This window comes from Zootoca vivipara, chromosome 2 (assembly GCF_965207765.1).
Source record: "Zootoca vivipara chromosome 2, rZooViv2.hap1.1, whole genome shotgun sequence".
Taxonomy (NCBI): domain Eukaryota; kingdom Metazoa; phylum Chordata; class Lepidosauria; order Squamata; family Lacertidae; genus Zootoca; species Zootoca vivipara.
The window spans coordinates 72,726,995-72,746,535 of record NC_142584.1 but is presented as its reverse complement, the minus strand read 5'-3'; the positions used below and the strand labels follow the sequence as shown (position 1 = coordinate 72,746,535).

Genomic DNA, 19,541 nt, shown 5'->3' with positions numbered 1-19,541 from the left:
AATATGTTCCTACTTCTTCCTGATGCAACACTTACTGTAAAGCAGAATTTAGGGATTATGGGCCAGATTCAACTGAGCTGTCGCCCTAACGGAAACCAGCATGAGTCCCACTAGTGCAACAGGATATTCCCTCCTCTCCATCACTCTCCCCAAATCTTCTCAGCAGGGTCAGGAGAACCCCCAGAACAGAATACAGTGGGGGGAGAGGAGAGCTTGTTCCATCAGCACAAGTGTTTTTGCTTGGCATACAAATGGATGCCCCTCAGTGTGGCGTTGAATTCTATCCTATGTTGTGCAGAGAGGGGTTTTATTCATATGGAATACTTTCTTAGGAAACCCATAATTCCTCAGAAGGAGCCATCTCCCCTTCTGGAAAAGAAGATTCAGCAGCTAGAAGCCAAATTTGCTGAGCTGGAAGGAGGTGATGAAGAGATTGAAGAGATTGCAGAAGAGGAAGGTGAAGTTACAGAAGCGCCAACAATGCCGCAACTTCAGGCTCCACTTTCTAATGAATTGGATATAATGCCATACACTCCGCCACAGGTAACGTCTTTTACAAAATCACATAATTGAGACCTTTCCCTCATCCTCTTCCTCCTCTGCTTAAAAGATGTGTGCTTTTTGGCTGTAGTGAGCTGTATTCAACTCAACATACAGAAATGCAATTTTCAATATTATTTTGTCAATACAGTATACAATTTATTTTCTTTTAAAAACTGCTTAGAGATCTTCTATCGAATACACATTATATATACTTTTGTAAAATGAATTATAATATACCTGAGGAAAATAATTTTGTAACCCATGTGATTTCAAGTTATGTCTTTTATTTAATGCTGGGGAAATTGTGATATGTGGTGCAGCAACTCAATGCAAATGAAAATCTTTGAGTAACCAAATAAGAAATAAGTTGCTTTTGGATTGTTTGCAGTTTCTAGAAAAAACTAAAAGCAATTTGGAAGAACATTAATTAATGGCAGATATACTGCAGTGCTGCCCAAGTTTTGTAAACCCTAGAGGCAACCACCATTTCCTAGGTATGGCAGCCATCTTCCCAGATTTGCACAGCCAAATATTCTTGCCTCATTGAAAATGATCCAATACAGTTGTGCCTTGGTTTTCAAACAGCTTAGTTCACAAACAACTTGGAACTCGAACGTCGCAAACCCGGAAGTAGGTGTTCCAGTTTGCGAACTTAGCTTCGGAAGCCGAACGTCCGGCATGGCTTCTGTAGCCAATCGGAAGCTGTGCCTTGGTTTCCGAACGTTTCGGAAGTCGAATGGACTTCTGGAACCCATTCTGTTCGAAAACCAAGGTATGACTGTACCATTAAAACTATGATCATGAAGACGAAAAGGTCAGAAATTGAGGATTAGATTCTCTAGCCTTCACTTTCTAACTTGAGAATTTTCTGTTATGCATTTATGACCATAGGTGTGTTTTTTCTCCATAGTCCACTCCCAAGTCTGCCAAGGGCAGTGTAAAGAAGGAAGGATCGAAGAGGAAGATCAACATGAGTGGTTACATTCTATTTAGTAGTGAGATGAGAGCGGTTATTAAAGCTCAGCACCCAGATTATTCATTTGGAGAGCTCAGTAGACTTGTTGGAACAGAGTGGAGAAACTTGGAAGCAACCAAGAAAGCTGAGTATGAAGGTAAATTAAAGGTGTAATGATGTGAAACTGTTCTGCCCTTTCAGAAAAGACTCGGTGTCCTTTTGAGGGCAGGCAACTTATATTTCTGTCTTTGGAGCTTTAAATATATAAGCACTTACCCCATAGAAACTTATAATGCACTAAGACAGGAGTTCCCAAACTGTGGGCTGCAAGCTTAATTCAGGTGGCCCATGGCATGTTGACGCTAAATATGCCTACTGATTTTTAATGGTATTTTATTGCTTTTATTTTTATTTTATTTTATTTCATTGTATTGAAGTCCTATGGAATGCAAATTATAAGGCAGTAAAATATAGCATAAAGATACGGTGCAATTAAAAATCATTATGGCATTTAGCACACCACATTGAAATTGCCGCAAGAGGCAGTAAAATCATTAAGTGGTCCATCAACAATTTTCAGGTGGTCGGGGGGGGGGGGTTGAGAACCACTGTACTTGAGGGAATTGGTAGTGGTGGTGATGCCTCTGGAACAGACCGACTGAGCTGCCTGCTAGGGAGGAGCCAGGGCCCCAAGAAGAAAGTCATCTAAGGTAGGTATCTTCAACCTGTTCAGACCCAGGACCCACATCCAACCCAAACATTTCTTAATCTTTTACCATATGTTTCAATGCTAGCAGTGCTTCTGTTTGCAACCTACCTTGGACCAGCCTGCGGCCCACTAGTGGGTCCCAACCCACCAGTTGAAGGCCAGTGATCTAAAGGAAGCAAGTGGGCTTAAAGTAGATTGAGAGAGGAATTAGGAGAAGAAGAAAAACTGGAAAGGAGAAGTAGCAGAGTGAAAAGTTGAGCAATGGATGGGGATTGTAGAGAAGCAGGTTTTGACTAATATTACCAGTGCAAGCTGCTCAACAGTGGAATAGATTGCTGGAGGGGTGAGCAGCTCTCCCCTTTGCTGGAGGTATTTAAGCAGAGGCTGGACAGGCCTCTGCCAGGGTAGTTGTAGTTTCATCCTGAATTGAGCCAGGGAGTTGCACTAGTTGACCGCCAAGGGCCCTTCCAATTCTATGATTCCTATAGCCAGGAGCTGCAAGAGTGAAGTTCAAATACTGGTTTCAGATAGCTAGCCCAGCATTTAACATCAGGGCATTAGTACATGCTGCATAGTGAAGATACATAGAAGCAAAATGAAAGGATTACAGAGAGTTCAAAGCAATGAAAGAAGTTTAAAGCAGAGCAGAGAAACTAAAATACATTTATTAGAATGTCTTGGGCTACTTAACCCAAACAGATGTGCTTTTGTTTCCCTAACTCAAATTGTTATTCTGCTCTCTGAGCAGCATAATTATATAGCCAGCTTATAATAATCAAACTCTTTCATGTACTCACAGGTAGGTTTTCATTAAAGTCTGCATGTCTCTTGTAGGATGCATGTTTCCAAATGAATTTATAGTCCTAAACTCGTAGGCTAGAATGTTTTTCAGGTATTTATTGCAGCATTAGAAAAGAAAATTTAGGAATAATTATTAAGCTCTGAAGATGATACTAAGTCATTTTAAAGCAAGTTTGATATTCAGAGTAAATGCTGTTGGTCATTGGATCTCACTTTCCTTTACTGTGGACTTGCTGTATCATTTCTTTGCAGAACTAGAATGATAGATGGTTCCATTTCATTTCCTTTTTTTCAAACTCTCGTTCCTTCCTACATGTACTGACACATAGAAATGTGGACACGTTCAGGCAGTCATATCTTAGTTTAATAAGCCAAGATACGAACAAGTTGTTTGGCTGTTCCTGCAGTCCCTTTCCATGAATGGACAAGCCAGAAAGTCTCCTTTACTGAAGTTTCACAGCATGCTTGTATTGGAAAACTATGTTTTATGGGTTCAGAACAAGCTAGAAGATAATGCCAGAGTTCATTTTGAAGCTATTGGCCATTGTTTCCCATTTAACTTACAGTGAATGGAATAATTCTTGGTTTGTTCATTCCCATTGCAAAGGAGCTGGTTATGCACCCATGAGTTTGTTCATACCTCAGTTTATTAAGCTGAGATACATTTTTTTAAGCCAGTGCAATGTCTCTGACATTTTTCAAAGCAATAATGTTGAGTTTCCATTTGAACCATGCTGTTTTGAAGTTCACTCCTATCCATAATGATTATATCCCTTTTTATTTTGCTTGGGACTACACTACGGTATTGAAATCTGTGCTTAATTTGATTACAACTTTCTGTTCTCAGACTGACATTTTATCAGCCATTTTTGTCAAAAGGCAGATTTTTCTTTCTTTTGTAGATGAGGGCATGGAGGCAAAGCAAAGTTGTTTGTTTTGTTTTGTATGTTTTGTTTAAATAGATTTATGGACAAAAGGGAAAGTATCTGGTATGAAGCGGCATTAAAAATTAGAAGGAATTTTCTTTCCTTAAGTGCTTTTAATGAACATCTTAGAATAGACTCCTACAGGGTTTATATACCGAATAAGTACCATTCAGTAAGCAGTGAAAATGGATTTTAACAAAACTTTGAGCTTTAAACCACTATTAACTCAAAACAGAATGTTTAAGCACTAAACAGTCAAAAGCTATGCATGACAAACTTCCCTGATAAGCAAAGTAATTAAGAAATATGCACAAGCAATAATTTTTTGACATGAGAAATTAAGGTTCATGTCTTAACATTTCACTGTACCCAGTGATTGCAAGGTAAGGTTTGGCGGCTGGGTTTGGTAGATTTGACAGTGAAATTCCAAAGCTCAGCTCCTGTGTCTGCTTGGTACTGTTGAATTGCTCTGTCAATATCACAAGTTTTTGTTCTCTTGTCTGCTGGTATCTGACACAAACCATTTAGAATAAAACCATTGCTGAAAGATTGGCTGCTGTTTTGCTGAACGTAGTCCTAACTCAAGTCTCAAGAATTTACATGATAAAAGAAATATTAATCCAAAGAGTATATATTAAGAACCGATTCAGTGTGGTGTTTTCTTTTTAAATTTACTATGAATAATCAAAATTCAATACTTCTAAATGTCTTTTTCATAGTTAAAACAGAAGACGATATAGTAACTCCTTGCCTTTTGATCTCTTTTAAGGGGTTTGTGTTACGAAATAAATCATATATTGTATGCTTAAAACTTTATACATATGCACACACACAGGAATCTGTCACACATCCTTCATTTGTAATCTAGATTGTTCCTTACTAGTAGACATACTACAATAGACATAATTTGCGTCTACTGCAGTTGCATATCTATGTGTGTTTTTCCTTGTGTTCTTTGATCATGTCTGTAATTTCATGTCCCCCAAATATAAGTTTGGATGCATTATTTCTGTTCCTAAATCAAAGGAGGTGCAAAAAGAATCATGTTTTTCTTGTTTGTCTACATAAAATATTAATAGTCTGTTGGGCAACTGGGATATATGAAATGCTGTGCTAGGAAACTAGTCTTTTGATGGGACAAATTGTGCAATTGTCTCATTCTTGTTGTTTTCTAACAAAATTTACATTTTTGGTCTGAGAAATAACTTGGAAAGGGATGCTGTATTTGTTTGATAGTTTTCCCCAGGAGTTCAGGATAAACCATAATGCTTGCCAAGCCTCTTGAGTGTACATCAGATGTCAAAGAGATAAACAACTACCTAACATTTAGAAGACATCTGAAGGCAGCCCTGTTTAGGGAAGCTTTTAATGTTTAATAGATTATTATATTTTAATATTCTGTTGGAAGCCGCCGAGATTGGCTGGGGAAAGCCAGCCAGATGGGTGGGGTACAAATAATTCATTATTATTATTAATATTATTACATTTAAACAACTCCTTTATAGATGGAAAAAATGCCTTCCAAACAGATTTTGTTATGTTTAGCAAATGTATTGTTCTCATGGTAGCTAAAGAAGCTTGTTTGGAAGAACCAAGATGGGTGGAAAATAGAATTATCCTCCTTCTAATCACAGGGCTTTATGTTAAAGATGGAGCTAAAAACTGGGACAATACTGGCCCTATTAAAGTCTAACTGGATACTTGTTTTGGATCAGAGCAAATCTGTTGACATGTACTGTACTCTGTAGCTCATCTACTCTGAAACAGGCCCACTGGCATGTACAGAATTAATCTAGACCTAACAGGCTGTGAATTGCAAATGTGGTACGTAGTGTCTTATGCCAAGCTGTCATGGTATGCGTATTTCTTAATGCTGAGCTGCTACTATCTGATGGTACCGTTGATGGTGGGACTTTTTAAAAGGTCATCAGCTCTAAAATCGCATAGCTTGGATTCTGAGAACCACCAATGGAAAGTAGTTTGCAGAAGGAGACTTTCCTATTCCACCCTCCCCTCCTTTGCGTCCTCCTTGAAAAACCTTCACCAGTTTTGGGGCAACTTCCCCCTGTATCCCCCTGCATCACTTTCTGTTCTGATCAGAGGGTCCCCTGACCCTCAGCAGAAGTTTTTAGAGGGCACAGAGGACTGCAGGCCGGAGGAAGCCTTGGTTCTCGGGATCCAGGCCCACTTTTCGTTGACTCTTTTGAGGCCCTTTCATCGTAGATTCTCTAATCGTCTTTTTGTTGGCAGCCAAACTAAGTCAAAATTATGTATTGCATTTTCAAAAATAGCCTGTATTTCCACCCACCCACCCACCCACAACTGAAGCCTAAACTTGTTGCCAATGTTGACTAGTCCTTTTTCAGGGATTAGAGAATTTTCATTTTCATTTTTGAAATTCTGGGTTACGAAACAGAACTGAAAGTCTAAAATCTAAAACTTTTGCAGAGCGGGCAGCTAAGGTTGCTGAGCAGCAGGAGAGAGAACGAGCAGCACAGCAACAGCAGCAGAATTCCTCCCCCCGGGCAGGCACTCCTGTCGGGGCTCTAATGGGGGTGGTGCCGCCACCAACACCAATGGGGATGCTCAATCCGCAGTTGACACCTGTTGCAGGTAAAAACAAATAGGGGCTCTGACCATTTTCCCCCCCTCCCTTCATCCACTTTACCAAACTCCTTCATAACTCTGAACGCTATTCTTGGGTCACTTTATTTGTAGTGGGGGGAAAAGCACTTATGAAACTTTTCCTCATAGAACCTTAAGTTCAAAACAAACACAGATGTTTCCCTCACTGGTAGAAATAGCACCCCTTAACCCTAAGCATGCAGTCTTATCCCGATGAAGTCTCTGCCAGCTCATTCCCTCGTCAGCAAACTTGCTCCTGGTTTGTACTGTTAATTCTATTTTGTTTCCTCTGAATGCTGCAGAATCTGGACACCTGGGAAAGAGTGGATGGTTTTCTCGGGTGGCATGTCATCAGTAACACTAGACACGTTCCGACTGTGAGAAAATATAACATGATGCCTTAACGTGAGGGTAAACTTGAGAACTGATTTTATCCATCAGTTGAACTGGCTAGGGTTCTTGGCAGCAGTGTTTAGTGAGATTCGGAAAACATTTATTTATTTCATAAAATGCATATACCGCTTGATTGTAGAAAACCTCAAAGGGGTTTTCATTTCTTTTGCAGGATTTGGGGTTTGTGTGAATTGAACAGCAAGCCCTTCCATGCCACACTGCAATCCACTTTTGTAAACTCTGATATTTCAAAAGCAATTATATTGTTCAGGCATAATGTTGAACCACAGTTTAGTATTTTTGCATGAGCGTCAAGCTTATGCTGTCTCCCCTCTTCCTCCTCTTCCTAAGGCATAGCCTTGAGGAGGAGCTGGGAAGCTTTCATTTCCATCTTAAACTCTAGCTGTTTTTATTAGATAATTGTACATATAGGACTTGATTATCAAACTAAGTAACCTCTAGTTTTGTGTATTCAAATTTGTCAAGGCTCTACCTGTATTAAGCATCCAAGCTTACCTAGTTCTGTAACTGAGCAAAACAGATACAAGAACAGGAATAAATATTTTGCATTCGGGTGTATGTACCAGTAGATTTGGTTTAGTTTAGGTCTCCATGCGTTCTGAATCTGTAGTTGAAAATAAATACATCACCAGGATCTAAATACTGTACGTGTTTTCTGAGGCATTCTGTATTTCAATACATGCAAACAAATTGCAAGTCTTTTTATTCTGATAATATTTAAGGTGGCAGAATTGTCTGTTAATAGGACCTAGCACATAATCTATCAAATTTATTTTTCTTCACCGTCTCTTTAAAAAGCAATATACCGTTTTATATCCAGTTTTTCTCACCACATTATCTTAACTTACCTCACTTTGATCCAAATCTGTTTATAAACAGCTTTTTTTCAGACACTTATCTTGTCTGAAGAATATCTTCAAAAATATGCAACTAATGTAATTCTCTAGGAATAATTGCAACATTTCTGCAGGGTAATGTAATGCAGCAAAAAAGGGGGGCAGCTTTGGGGTGCACTCAGAGGTTTGAGAGTGGCGTTCTGCTCATGAAATGGGGATCTATAAGATTTTGGTTCCGCTTTCCCTTGCACTCCACAAAAGCCTGTTCCAGAGGATTGAGGGACTCCATGAAACAGGCTGGGAAGTGGTAAGGAGACTGCAAAGGAAAGGAGAATAAGTAAAAGGAGAATATGTAACAAAGGAGAATATTAGTCTTTAATAGAAAGTTGTCCCACTGATTTACATGATATGATGAATGGTTTGCTAAACATGTTTCACTGCACCTCTTGTTTTCTTGAGTGAAGTTTATCAGTTGAAGAAAGAGCTGGAGCAGCATTTTGTCTAGGAGTGGGCGGTGAGCCAAAGTCCCCAGTTCAAATCTCCCATCAACCATGGAAGGATGGGAGAAGGAAGTCACTCCCTCTCATTCTCTGCTCACAGCCCCATTCTGCATATACTATCCTACTTACTTGGCTGCTATAAACGTTACTGGCACAATGTTTGCAACATGCTTTGAACGCTTGAAGTGTGTGATATAAATGCTAAATATAGTTACTAGTATCATTGTGATTGAATGGCAGCCAGTGTTGTTTTCACCTGATCGTTCAACACGAAATCTCAATTTACAGTAGAATGCTCCATAAGGTGGACCTGACCATAAGACACACTTAGTTTTTAGAGGAGGAAAACAAGAAAAAATATATTCTGAATCAAATGTTGTACTAAACTATTTAATAAACAACCAGTCCCGCCGCCGCCTCTCGCTGGGGCAGGCACAGGAGGCGCGGATGGGAGAGGCGCTGCACTGTGCCTCTCCCAAACGCGTATCCTATGCTGGCTCTTGTGAGCGGCAGAGGTGGCAGAGAGACGAGTGGCCCGAAAGGGCTGCTTTCGGGTTGCTCGTTCCTCCCCCGCCCCTTTGCTGCTGTCGGTGGGTGCGGAGGAGGAACGAGCAGTACGTCTAATGAAGTGAAAAATACGGTAAATTTTACACAGCTTGGTTCGTAAGTCTTTAATTTGTTGCTGTGAATTTGATTCGTCCAGGCTGCTGAGAATCTAGTCCAAAAATGTTGCTCCATTTGTAAATAAATAAATAAATTCCCTTTCAGTTCAGTTTTCAGAATGCAATCTGTATTTTTAATGGTTCATTTAGAAGCCAGACCTCCGCTTTGCTGTCAGGTGGATTGCCAGCACCATTGTAGAGGAAAATCTCTCTCTGGTCTTGTTTCAAGGAGATGCCCGTTCTTTCCTATAACAGGGCAGCAGCATTCCTAGACCTGTAGCTTTTACAGCATAAACCTGCATTTGTGACATATCTCCACTTGGGTTGATATTATTCTTGTTTGTTTTACTAGCTTTATGTTAAATTTTCTTAAGTGAGATTACACAAGCATAAAATTAGAGCTACTACTTCCAAACTTAACTTTCCTTCAGTAGGTAGGTCTGAATATGTGTAAATCAGTGTTTCTCAACCAGTGTGCCTCCAGATGTTTTGGGACTACAACTCCCATCATCCCTAGCTAGCAAGACCAGTGGTCAGGAATGATGGGAGCTGTAGTCCCAAAACATCTGGAGGCACACTGGTTGAGAAACACTGGTGTAAATAATTACCTGAAATTATCCACAATATTGATTCCAGCCTTGCAAATCATCAAATGATGCTTGAAATTATCACGTGACAAAGTATTTCTACCTTTGACCTCATATACAGCCCTCAAAGCAACTCACAGACATAACTGCCATATTTTTCTCGTAATACCTTCAGTGCTTTTCCATTATTCTCCCCCAAAACCCACACAATCCCATTTTGCAGGGCACTGACCTACTCCTCTCCACCAATCCTTATTTTCTTCTCTCTCCATAATATCTCAGAATACTTCTCTCAGTCACCTTCATTGTCCCCCTCGCCCAACAATCCCCATTTTTTCCAGTCAAAGACAACCCCCACATTCCCCTTATTAACCACCCACCAACATTTATCTCTCATATTACCTCTTATTCTACCCCTATGATTACCATCTATCTCTTCCCTTTCCCAATTTTCTATGTTGAAGAGCCTACATATACCCCCCATTAACTCTCTCCATGATTATTCTCAAGGCACCCAAACACAACAATCTTTACTTTCTTTTCCAGTGCCCTTGATTCTCTTCTGTCAAGAGACTTGTCCATTTTGCCTTCTGTTCAGTACAATACATGGTTCCTTGTTTACATTGCTATAGTATGCTAAAATTAACATGCCTTGAAGGTGAAGAATTGTACTGTGCAATACATTGCTTTTTTTAGTTACCAGTAGTGTAACTTGCGGCATTGAAAAAAAAAAGCCATGTGAGCCCTTAAGATGCTTGTGCAGTGAAATGATGAAAACGTCCACGGAGTTTTTTCTGTCATGGCACATGAAAGATAAGGTCTCTCTCTCTTTAATTTACCTTCTGTTTTGGTAGTCTTTTGGCCTTAATGAAGGTGAGAGATGGGAAGCAGCTCAATCTATGCAGTGTTGTTAAATTAATTTCCCATATGTGTAAGTGGTTAACATCCTGTGTAAGTGAAAAAGCCAAAAACAACCTGAATGCCTGGTATACATACATCTTCTGTTAAGCTACATTGCTGTCCCATGAATTTTTGAATGTGCATGTCGCAATGTTATATACTTTCGTATGACTGACAAAACGTTTTGCATTTGCTTGTAATAATAACCACTTAATGATTCTAAATGCTCAGTTGGTTTCCTCCTGAAGAATATGCCAAAAGGCTAAAAACTAATCTGTTCTGAATACGGTATCTGGCACTGTAACAATGTTCATTTTTGCAAGGTACTAATTGTAGTGCTGTATGGCAGTACCGAAGGTGCATATATGTGGGTAGTGCATGTAGTTATTATTTTGATCATTTTGCATGTCATTGATGCATGTTTGAAATTTGTTGTGTCCTTCAAGGCATGCTAGGTGGCTATCCACCAGGGCTGCCAACTTTACAGGGCCCAGTTGATGGCATTATTAGCATGGGCAGCATGCCGCCACTTCACCCTGGGGTGCCTCCACCCCACCAACTTCCACCAGGCATGCCAGGCATCCCACCACCGGGTAAGAATGACCTCATTCACTCATTATCTCGCCTCTCTGTACTCACCCCATTTAACCAATTGCCGTGGGAAATGTTTGCAGCTTGTGCATTTGTAGCTTAACTGCTTGACTTCTGTTGAATGCTCCAGATATGTCTAGCTCTCTAGATGTGCAAGGTGCATTGAGAAATATACGAAGTATATTTGCCAAACCTCCTGGCATGTCTGATACATGTTGGCAGAGCAACAAATGTGACTGATCCAGCAGCAAAGGAGTTGACCATGGAAATACCCTTGTATTTTTAGCATGAGGTGTTTTTTTTTTTAAAAAGTGCCAAATAGATCTGGCTTGAACGGACACATAGAGTATTGAAGACACATAATTCCTAGTCCTTGTGAAACTGCTGAAGGTGATGTTGTTTGTTGAACTGGACATTTTCACTCCCAGGCATGGATCCTAAACCAGTATACTGTTAGTTTTTTATTTAGTTATGCACCATTAGTTCAAATATACACGTCCTGATTTCAAACAACTTCATTTAACAGCAAATCATTTAAAAAAATGAAACCTATAGCCTGATTTTTAAGCAAACCAAACTGAAGCTTCAGCAAAGGGGAATATGGGTGTCTGGAGAGGTTGAAATGTGGGTACAGGCTTGTTCTTTAACATACAGTTCATCCAAGTTTGATAAATACTTAAATGTTCTCTTGTGATGTGGATCAATATTTATCCAGAACCATGAATGAAACATTAACTAAGAGAAACGGGTATATTGTTTCCAATTATTAAACTTCTATTTATAGGGAGGCAGGGGCTGTTATGGAACCCTTGTTCATTGCCCCTTCTCCTTTTTGCTGCTAATTTTTCTTTCACTTTTACACGGTACATCATACTCCTTTTCTGCATGCAGTGGATAAGCTCAGCTGTTAATCTGTGGGCAAAAACTAATGTGATTTGCCTGCTTTATTTCAAAGTATGTATTTCACAGTAGTGTTCCCCTAAAATCTGTGAACATGAATAATTGCCTTTAAGATCCCTTTTTTCTTCAAGCCTGCTAGGGTATACAGTTAACATCCAGCAATCAAGAATTTGAGGATTTGCAGTGAGAAATGAACTATAGCTTTGGAAGACAGATGTGTGCCATAGTTTCTTTATGGCTCATTGTGCTGTTGAATTTTGAACAGCCATAAAGTGCTTGTGGATGTTCACTATCATTGCCAGGTTTCTCCATTTTAAAAAGACCATGTCTCCTTAGCTGCAGAAACAGTGTTACTATGATTATCATTGATGTATTAATCGCCTTCTAAGCAAACATCTCAAGGCTATTTGCACGTAAAAGATTTTTAAAAACAGTTAGAAGCGCAAAATGAGATACATTTAAAAGCAATACTAAAACCCCAACAAAGTAGATACTTGCGATAAAGACCCATTTATTCAACAAGGAAAGCCTGTCATTGTTGGATAGAAATGACTGCATATCTGATCAAAATTCCAACTTGTATCCTTATAATCCCCAGGAAGGCTAGTGCTGAATAAATTGTAAACATGAAGAAACAGCCACTGTACAACTTCACGAGTTCATTTGTAGCAGCAGTCTTTGTAAGGTTATTCTCAGAGCCTATAGAAGAGATTATTACTAGATGAAACAATTTTGGATGGAAGCCCCCAAAACACCGCAAACTGTCAGTCAACACACGTTACTACTTCTAATAACAATACTTAGGGAATAATATTTTAATACCTGTAATACTCCTTTTTCTTTATCTTTTACATTTTGAAATACAGGTGTTATAGGTCAAAGTGTTTCCTCCATGGTAGGAGCCCCCGCAGCAGGAAGTCCTTTTGGACAGCAGGTAAGTGATTTAGACAGGCATAGGAAAAATCCTATAAATCATACTCTCAAAGGGTTTTTTTTTAAATAAATTGACCTCCCATGACCTAGGGAGTTTATGGTTCCTCTTATTTTCTGATATTGCTTCCTTACTACATCTGGCATGTGATTTAATGATGTAGGAATTAAGAGGATATAAACTATCCCCTCAAATATGAAGAGCTAAGTAAGGCAACAGGTGCTGGTGAGAGAGAACCTGTGGAAGGACAGCATCCTTCTCCAGCCCTCCAAATATTTTGGACTACAACCAATGGAAAGGGATTTTAGGGTGTTTTTGTTCAAAGTGTATGGAAGACACCACATTGAGGAAAGCTGCTCCAAACAATTCCTTGTTCTTTTTTTCATGACTATTGCTTTTTTGCCCTGCTTTCTTCCTTTTGCTCTCAATACCATTCCCTGTGGGGACGCGGGTGGTGCTGTGGTCTAAACCACAGAGCCTAGGGCTTGCCGATCAGAAGGTCGGCGGTTCGAATCCCTGTGACGGGGTGAGCTCCTGTTGTTTGGTCCCAGCTCCTGCCAACCTAGCAGTTCGAAAGCACGTCAAAGTGCAAGTACATAAATAGGTACCGCTCCGGCGGGAAGGTAAACTGCATTTCCATGCGCTGCTCTGGTTCGCCAGAACCGGCTTAGTCATGCTGGCCCCATGACCCGGAAGCTGTCTGTGGAGAAACGCTGGCTCCCTTGGCCTATAGAGCGAGATGAGCACGCAACCTCAGAGTCATCTGCAACTGGACCTAACTGTCAGGGGTACCTTTACCTTTACCATTCCCTGTAATCTTCGCCAAAAATAAATAAGATTACAGATAGCCAAACAGTTAAAAAGTATCTGAAGAAGTGTGCATGCACACGAAAGCTCATACCTATGACAAACTTGGTTGGTCTCTAAGGTGCTACTGGAAGGATTTTTATTTTGAGTTAAAAATGTGACATGTATGAATGTGTTGTGCATGGAAGTGAAAGCAATTTGTTTTGTGGAGATTTCAGACTACAGGTATCTTGATATAAACCATGTGGAACATGTTTTGTTTAGATTTATTTTTTGGCATGGGCACATTTCTCGCCACACCTGAAGGTAACCGTTATTCCCTTAAGGATGTTTCAGATGCTTTTGCTGTTATACCCTTTCCTATTCTTCTCGTTCACTGAACCGTCTATAGAAACACAGTGTTCGCCACTTACCTTTGGTTCAATGAGATACAGTTGTCAGGCTATTTTTGACCTTTTAAAAGTATTGTTCTTTACTATTCTAGATGGGTATCCTTGGTCCACCGGGTCAACAGGCACCACCCCCCTACCCTGGACAAAATCCAGCAGCCCAGCAAGTCATGCAGCAGCCAACAACTCCAATGTTTGTCTCCCCTCCACCAAAGACGCAAAGGCTTCTTCATTCTGAGGCTTATCTGAAATACATTGAGGGTCTAAGTGCTGATTCGAGTAGTATTAGCAAGTGGGACCAGACCCTTTCAGGTAAGTCTACTTGCAGTAAACACAGAGACCCTAGGAAAAATGTTTTTGAGGCTGGCCTTTTAATTCTACCATTACTGTACAGTACTATACTGTATGAGCGGCTTGCCCAGTGTGGCGGAGCTGTAGCTGCCATTTACTGGGAGGAGGAATGAGGTGGCTATAAGATTGGGTTACACAAGTGGGGGTGCTGGATTGTCTTTGCTGGTGTGCCTGTGCAGCCCCGACCTGTGCTTGTGCCTCCCCATCCCTTAAAGTGGAAGTAGCATATCTGTGTATAAAGCCCTTTATCCATCCTTCCCAACCATTGGTCATGTTGACTGATATCGCCACCTCTCCTTTCTCCAGCTTTTAAAACAGCTGAAATGAGAATGTTTTATGCATTCAGGAATCTGGACTCCTCCATGAGAAGGGAGTTCTATAATTGTGGAGCGTCCATTGAAAGCCTGTTTCAGCAAATACTGTATAGTAAGTCCACAGGGAGGAGGAGGAAGACAGCTCCTTCACCTCTGTTGGTAGTCACTAATGCAGATAAGTTATTCACAATGCCTTTTAGCAATCTGTTGAAATCACTAAGGAAGTTCGTTATTACCCTGCACAAGGGCTTCTGCTTATAAAATGGAGCTTCTCCCCACACGCTCCCTGAAATTAACTTGCAGCAGGGCAGAAGAACCCCAGAATATTGCAGGGGGGGCAATGTTGAAATCAGTGCAATGTTGAATTCCACCCATTGCTTTTTACCCCTTTGTATGAATATTTGAATTAAATTTGTTCCGGGGGTCCATCTGCAACCCAAAAAGTCAGGAGGCAAAGGCGCTGCTTGCTTCTGTGCACGCCTGCTTGCCATGTTCGTAACCCAAAAGATACGTATCCAGAGCGGTACGTAACTAGAGGGTCCACTGTATTGGTTTTTATTTCAGTTTATGGATTTATCTGAAACTTCATGTAGTTGGCTTTAAGTGATTATTTAAAAAACTCTGCATGTGTGCATGTTTTTTTAGCAGAAAGTTTCAATCAGCTAGCTCTGTGAAATCCTTTTGATTTCTGTGATTTCGTGTTCATAATTGAGTGTGTTCTCCCACTGAAGTCCATGATGTGGATTTTACTTAGGAACTTTATTCCATTCATATTGACAAGCTGTACAGAAATGTAACTGCATGTCCTTTTCCTGCTTCAGCACGAAGACGTGATATCCATCTCTCAAAAGAACAGGAGAGCCGTCTTCCTACACACTGGTTGAAAAGCAAAGGGGCCCACACCACAATGGCAGATGCCTTGTGGCGCCTTCGAGACTTGATGCTGAGAGATACTCTTAATATCCGTCAAGCATACAACATAGAAAATGTTTAATCCTCTTTCGATACCAACATATAAAATTTTTGTGGAACAATAGCTGTTTTAGTTATTGGTGGGGGAGGACATACTGGTTTTATTGCATCTTACTGTACATTGCAAGATTGTTTTTTTATATAAGGACACTTTTAATAAGCATATTTCACTTTTTGTTATATTATGTTGACTTTTTAAAAAAATATACAGACTTGTGCATATGGTTCTTTAACTTGGAAGATGATCTCACACTTCTTATAAATGCAAAATAAGGTTACATCATTTGGCCTTACACAGAGGTTCTCATGCCTTTTTTTTTAAGCAGCAAGAGTGTGTAGCGAAGAGAAATGTGAAGTTAATCCCAGTTTGCATCTTGGCAGCATGAGCATCCATGTGCTTGTGTAGTAGTGACTTTTGGCAGATACATCACAAGAACTTTAAAGCCTTCCTTTAAATAAAGCTACTAGGGTAGGGAGAAGATGGAATCAACTTGGTAAATGTAAGACCTTTTTTATTTGTTCCCAGAACTTGATAAAAGGAAATAAGCAAAACTGTATCTTTTGATTAGACCACCTTTTGTTGGCACACACAAGTTCAAAGTGGGGCTTGTATTGATGAGTCTGCTTTAAGAGATCTGCAGACATGAAGGCTTGCATGTGATGCCAATAGACATTGGCCTGATGAGAGTGTGCTACCTAATTTATTTCTCCAGGATGAGACCTGTGCTCATCATCACCAGCACCACCTCCTTGGTGAAATACTTGAGTAAGCTTAAGTATAAAGAGGGAGGGATTTCTACTTTGCTGTCCTAATATGAAGGATGCATAATATCTTTGAATTCTCAGATCAGAACATTTATACATGTGTATTTTTAAAGGTGCAAAGCTTTAGTTTCCAAGACCTTCACTTAGAAATCAGAATTGGGTGTTTTGTTTCCTGTAGTTTAAGGTTCCCACTGCAAATTTAATGCAGTTTATAACTGTGATATTGGAAGGTAAGTAACAGAGCATGCAGAAGGAGCATATGTATTTTAACAACTTAAAATAAGTGCTCTATTCAGGACTTGGTATTTTGACACTTTTTTATTTAAAGGTTGCTCTGATGAAAGCATTGCAGTTCTACTGTTGATAATTTTTATATGCATAGTCCTAGCTGTACAGCACTGCTTATAAGCCCAACACAGCAGATCATCATATGTAGGAATTCGTGTCCTGAACCTGCATAAATTTTAGAAAGTTGATCTAATATTTGTTACCAGAGTTATAGGACAATACAGCATTTGTCTTTACTAGTAACAGCAATTACAAAGCAGAGAGCTCCTTAAGGCATGTAAAAAGTCCTAGGTGAAACCAGTTGGAGTTGTTAGTTGTGTAGTTCTCTGTTTTGTGGCCTGAGGGCCAGACTACCAATGGCATTAATTGCATAGCCTGCTTTTCACTGCACACTTTTTCTTCCATAAAACAGAGGGGGGGCAGGGGTTGCGAATTCAAGACAGCTTCCTCTCCAATGCAAATTGTAGTCATGTGCCCCTCAAATGAAATGTAGAACCCTGTCCCCGCTACTAGTCATTTTTCAGAGAAGTTTGCACATAAACTCTGATAAACATCATGTGTAATAGTATAGCCCTGATACTAGGATTTTCTAGTTCAACAGCCTTCCTTTGGGAAATATATGATTTACACACAAAAAAATGTTTGGGTGACATCCTTCATAGAACAAGGGGGCATCCACTTGTACAAAGAGGAGCATCTCCTTCATGTGCACCCCCAAAATATGCTCCAGAGGGTTGGGGGACTGGAGGGGAAGGAGGGAGCCCTGTTGCGAAGATGGGCTGCCACAATTAGATCTCCCTCTTCATCTTTAAAGTTAGATTTATAAGTTTAGAAAAAACAGCTTTGAATGTTGACGCGTAATGGAATGCTTATCAAGCATGGATTCAAAGAAATAATTCAGGAGGCCACCACCTGACAAAGCTTGCACAAATATCAGTTAGGAGGCACGTTAGAAGTCATGTTTTATTACAAAGTTGATTTTAACAAATAATTGTTGCCATGTTGGCTTCAGAGAATGAGTGGTTCATCAGGATAAGTAACTCTCTTATTGGACCAACTTTAGTTCACCCAATGAAAATTACATTCCATTACCTGTTTTAACTCACATCCAGAAAAATGTATATTTAGTTGATGTTTCTGGATCTGTTTCAGTGACACAATGCATAATGATGATGACAGCAAGTAGCCTGTGAAAAATATACTATTAAAGTTTCGGTTCTTCAGATGAGATACTAATGCAAAATACAGCATTAATATTACAGAGATTTTTGTATCCTTAGCATTCTATCATATGTGGCACACATATCTTAGTATATGGCCTTTGCAATTTTTAAAAACCTCACAGATCTGTGCATGCACCCAGGAGTTTTCCTTAGGCGACTTAGCAGAAGCTGCCAATGGCAAATCAGCTCAGCACTGAGGAGCTACTGAGGCAAGTGCATGGGTGCTCTTCTGGATCGTGGCCAGTGTGTTTGAAATTACCTCTCACATTTCAGTTTCAATGTCAAAAGGAGGCAGCAAGTCCTAGATCTTTAGTACTTGGAAACACCATAGACTTTTACTAATACAATCACTTTTTGTTTTAGGTATTGCAAAAACTACACCAAAGAACCTGGAATTTATTTATTTTTATTTATTTAAAAAATAAACAGGATGAGACACCCTTTGAATGCTGTATAATTCAGGAGGATCAGTGTTGAATAATATGCAGCATTGTCTTTCCCAGACATTTAAGAAGAGGGCAGCTTCACTATTTCTAATAACCCAGGAGTAAACAATTAGAACTGTAAATGAGGCCTTTGCCTTTTCTATGGCAGTGCAGAGCACTCCTCCTAGACCATTAGGCTGGCCCTAATTATTTTAAATTTAATTTATTCCAAAATCATGTCTCTGTTTACTTGGGGGCATTTCAGTAACATGTAGAATTAATGTTTGATGGCTACAATCCAGTATTGCACAACCAGCTAACTAAACTTTTCTAACTATAAATTGTTGAGAAGGAGAGCAAACCATGTCTTTTTTTGACCATTTGAACCCATTATTTTTTTGCTACAGCCATGCACTGTATTAGAATAAAAGGACATTGAATATTCAGATAAGAGTATGGGAAATGGTTGGCTTGAGTGGAAAAAACATGTTTCAGTGAACCAGTTTGGAAGTGATCAGCAGTTCCATCTCCTATTTCATATTCCCCACTCTTCCCTTAGAGCAAATGTGTTTATGTAATAATTCAAGTTGATGTTTTATAATATACTTTTCAGCATATATGCTTTTTGGACCTGGTTAATCCATGCCTCATTTTTTTACTCCTGGTTGTATACTCCATTGAGTAAAGTGATAACTAGTCAATGTGCATGTACTATCAGTTTGTCTGAGGCTTTTTAATTTGAATAAAAATAGCTTGCAGTTTGGATTAGCCAGGTTTGATGTCTTATTCTTAGTTTTCCTGGAAATCTAGATGTGTCCTTTAAAGAAACCACGGGGATAAGCAAGCTATACATACTGTCACAGTTCCCCCAAAAAGCAATACTAGGCTAATATGAAACAATCTGAACTGTCCTAATACAGAGCTCTGTCATTCATCAAATCAATACACAAATCCACTGAATCTCAGGTGTATGATAGTGGTCACACATTTTGCCTGTCTGGAAAATCACTGACTTGACTTAACGTTTAATTCCTACGTACATGTAAGGCTTATATAGTATGTGACCTATAGAAGGAATGTTAAATGTCCTTAATTTCATTAGATCTACTTGCACCATAATCAATACC

The 19,541-nt window shown here is 39.6% G+C and overlaps 1 protein-coding gene across 10 annotated transcripts in view; it reads left to right on the top strand.

Annotated features, from left to right (window-relative positions):
* The window catches only part of PBRM1 (polybromo 1), a 60,789-nt gene extending 41,607 nt beyond the window's left edge, over window positions 1-19,182 (top strand). For 3 of the 10 annotated variants that reach the window (XM_035106139.3, XM_060271499.2, XM_035106138.3), the window contains exons 25-31: window positions 333-543; window positions 1,454-1,655; window positions 6,383-6,547; window positions 10,905-11,051; window positions 12,816-12,883; window positions 14,172-14,388; window positions 15,563-19,182. In XM_035106139.3, the coding sequence (XP_034962030.1) occupies window positions 333-543; window positions 1,454-1,655; window positions 6,383-6,547; window positions 10,905-11,051; window positions 12,816-12,883; window positions 14,172-14,388; window positions 15,563-15,735 (1,183 nt within the window). In that variant the 3' untranslated portion in view covers window positions 15,736-19,182. The remainder of the gene's footprint in view (window positions 1-332; window positions 544-1,453; window positions 1,656-6,382; window positions 6,548-10,904; window positions 11,052-12,815; window positions 12,884-14,171; window positions 14,389-15,562) is intronic. The other 7 variants (XM_060271503.2, XM_060271502.2, XM_088663193.1 and 4 more) reach the window with 3 other exon arrangements.
* Window positions 19,183-19,541: the final 359 nt, after the last annotated feature.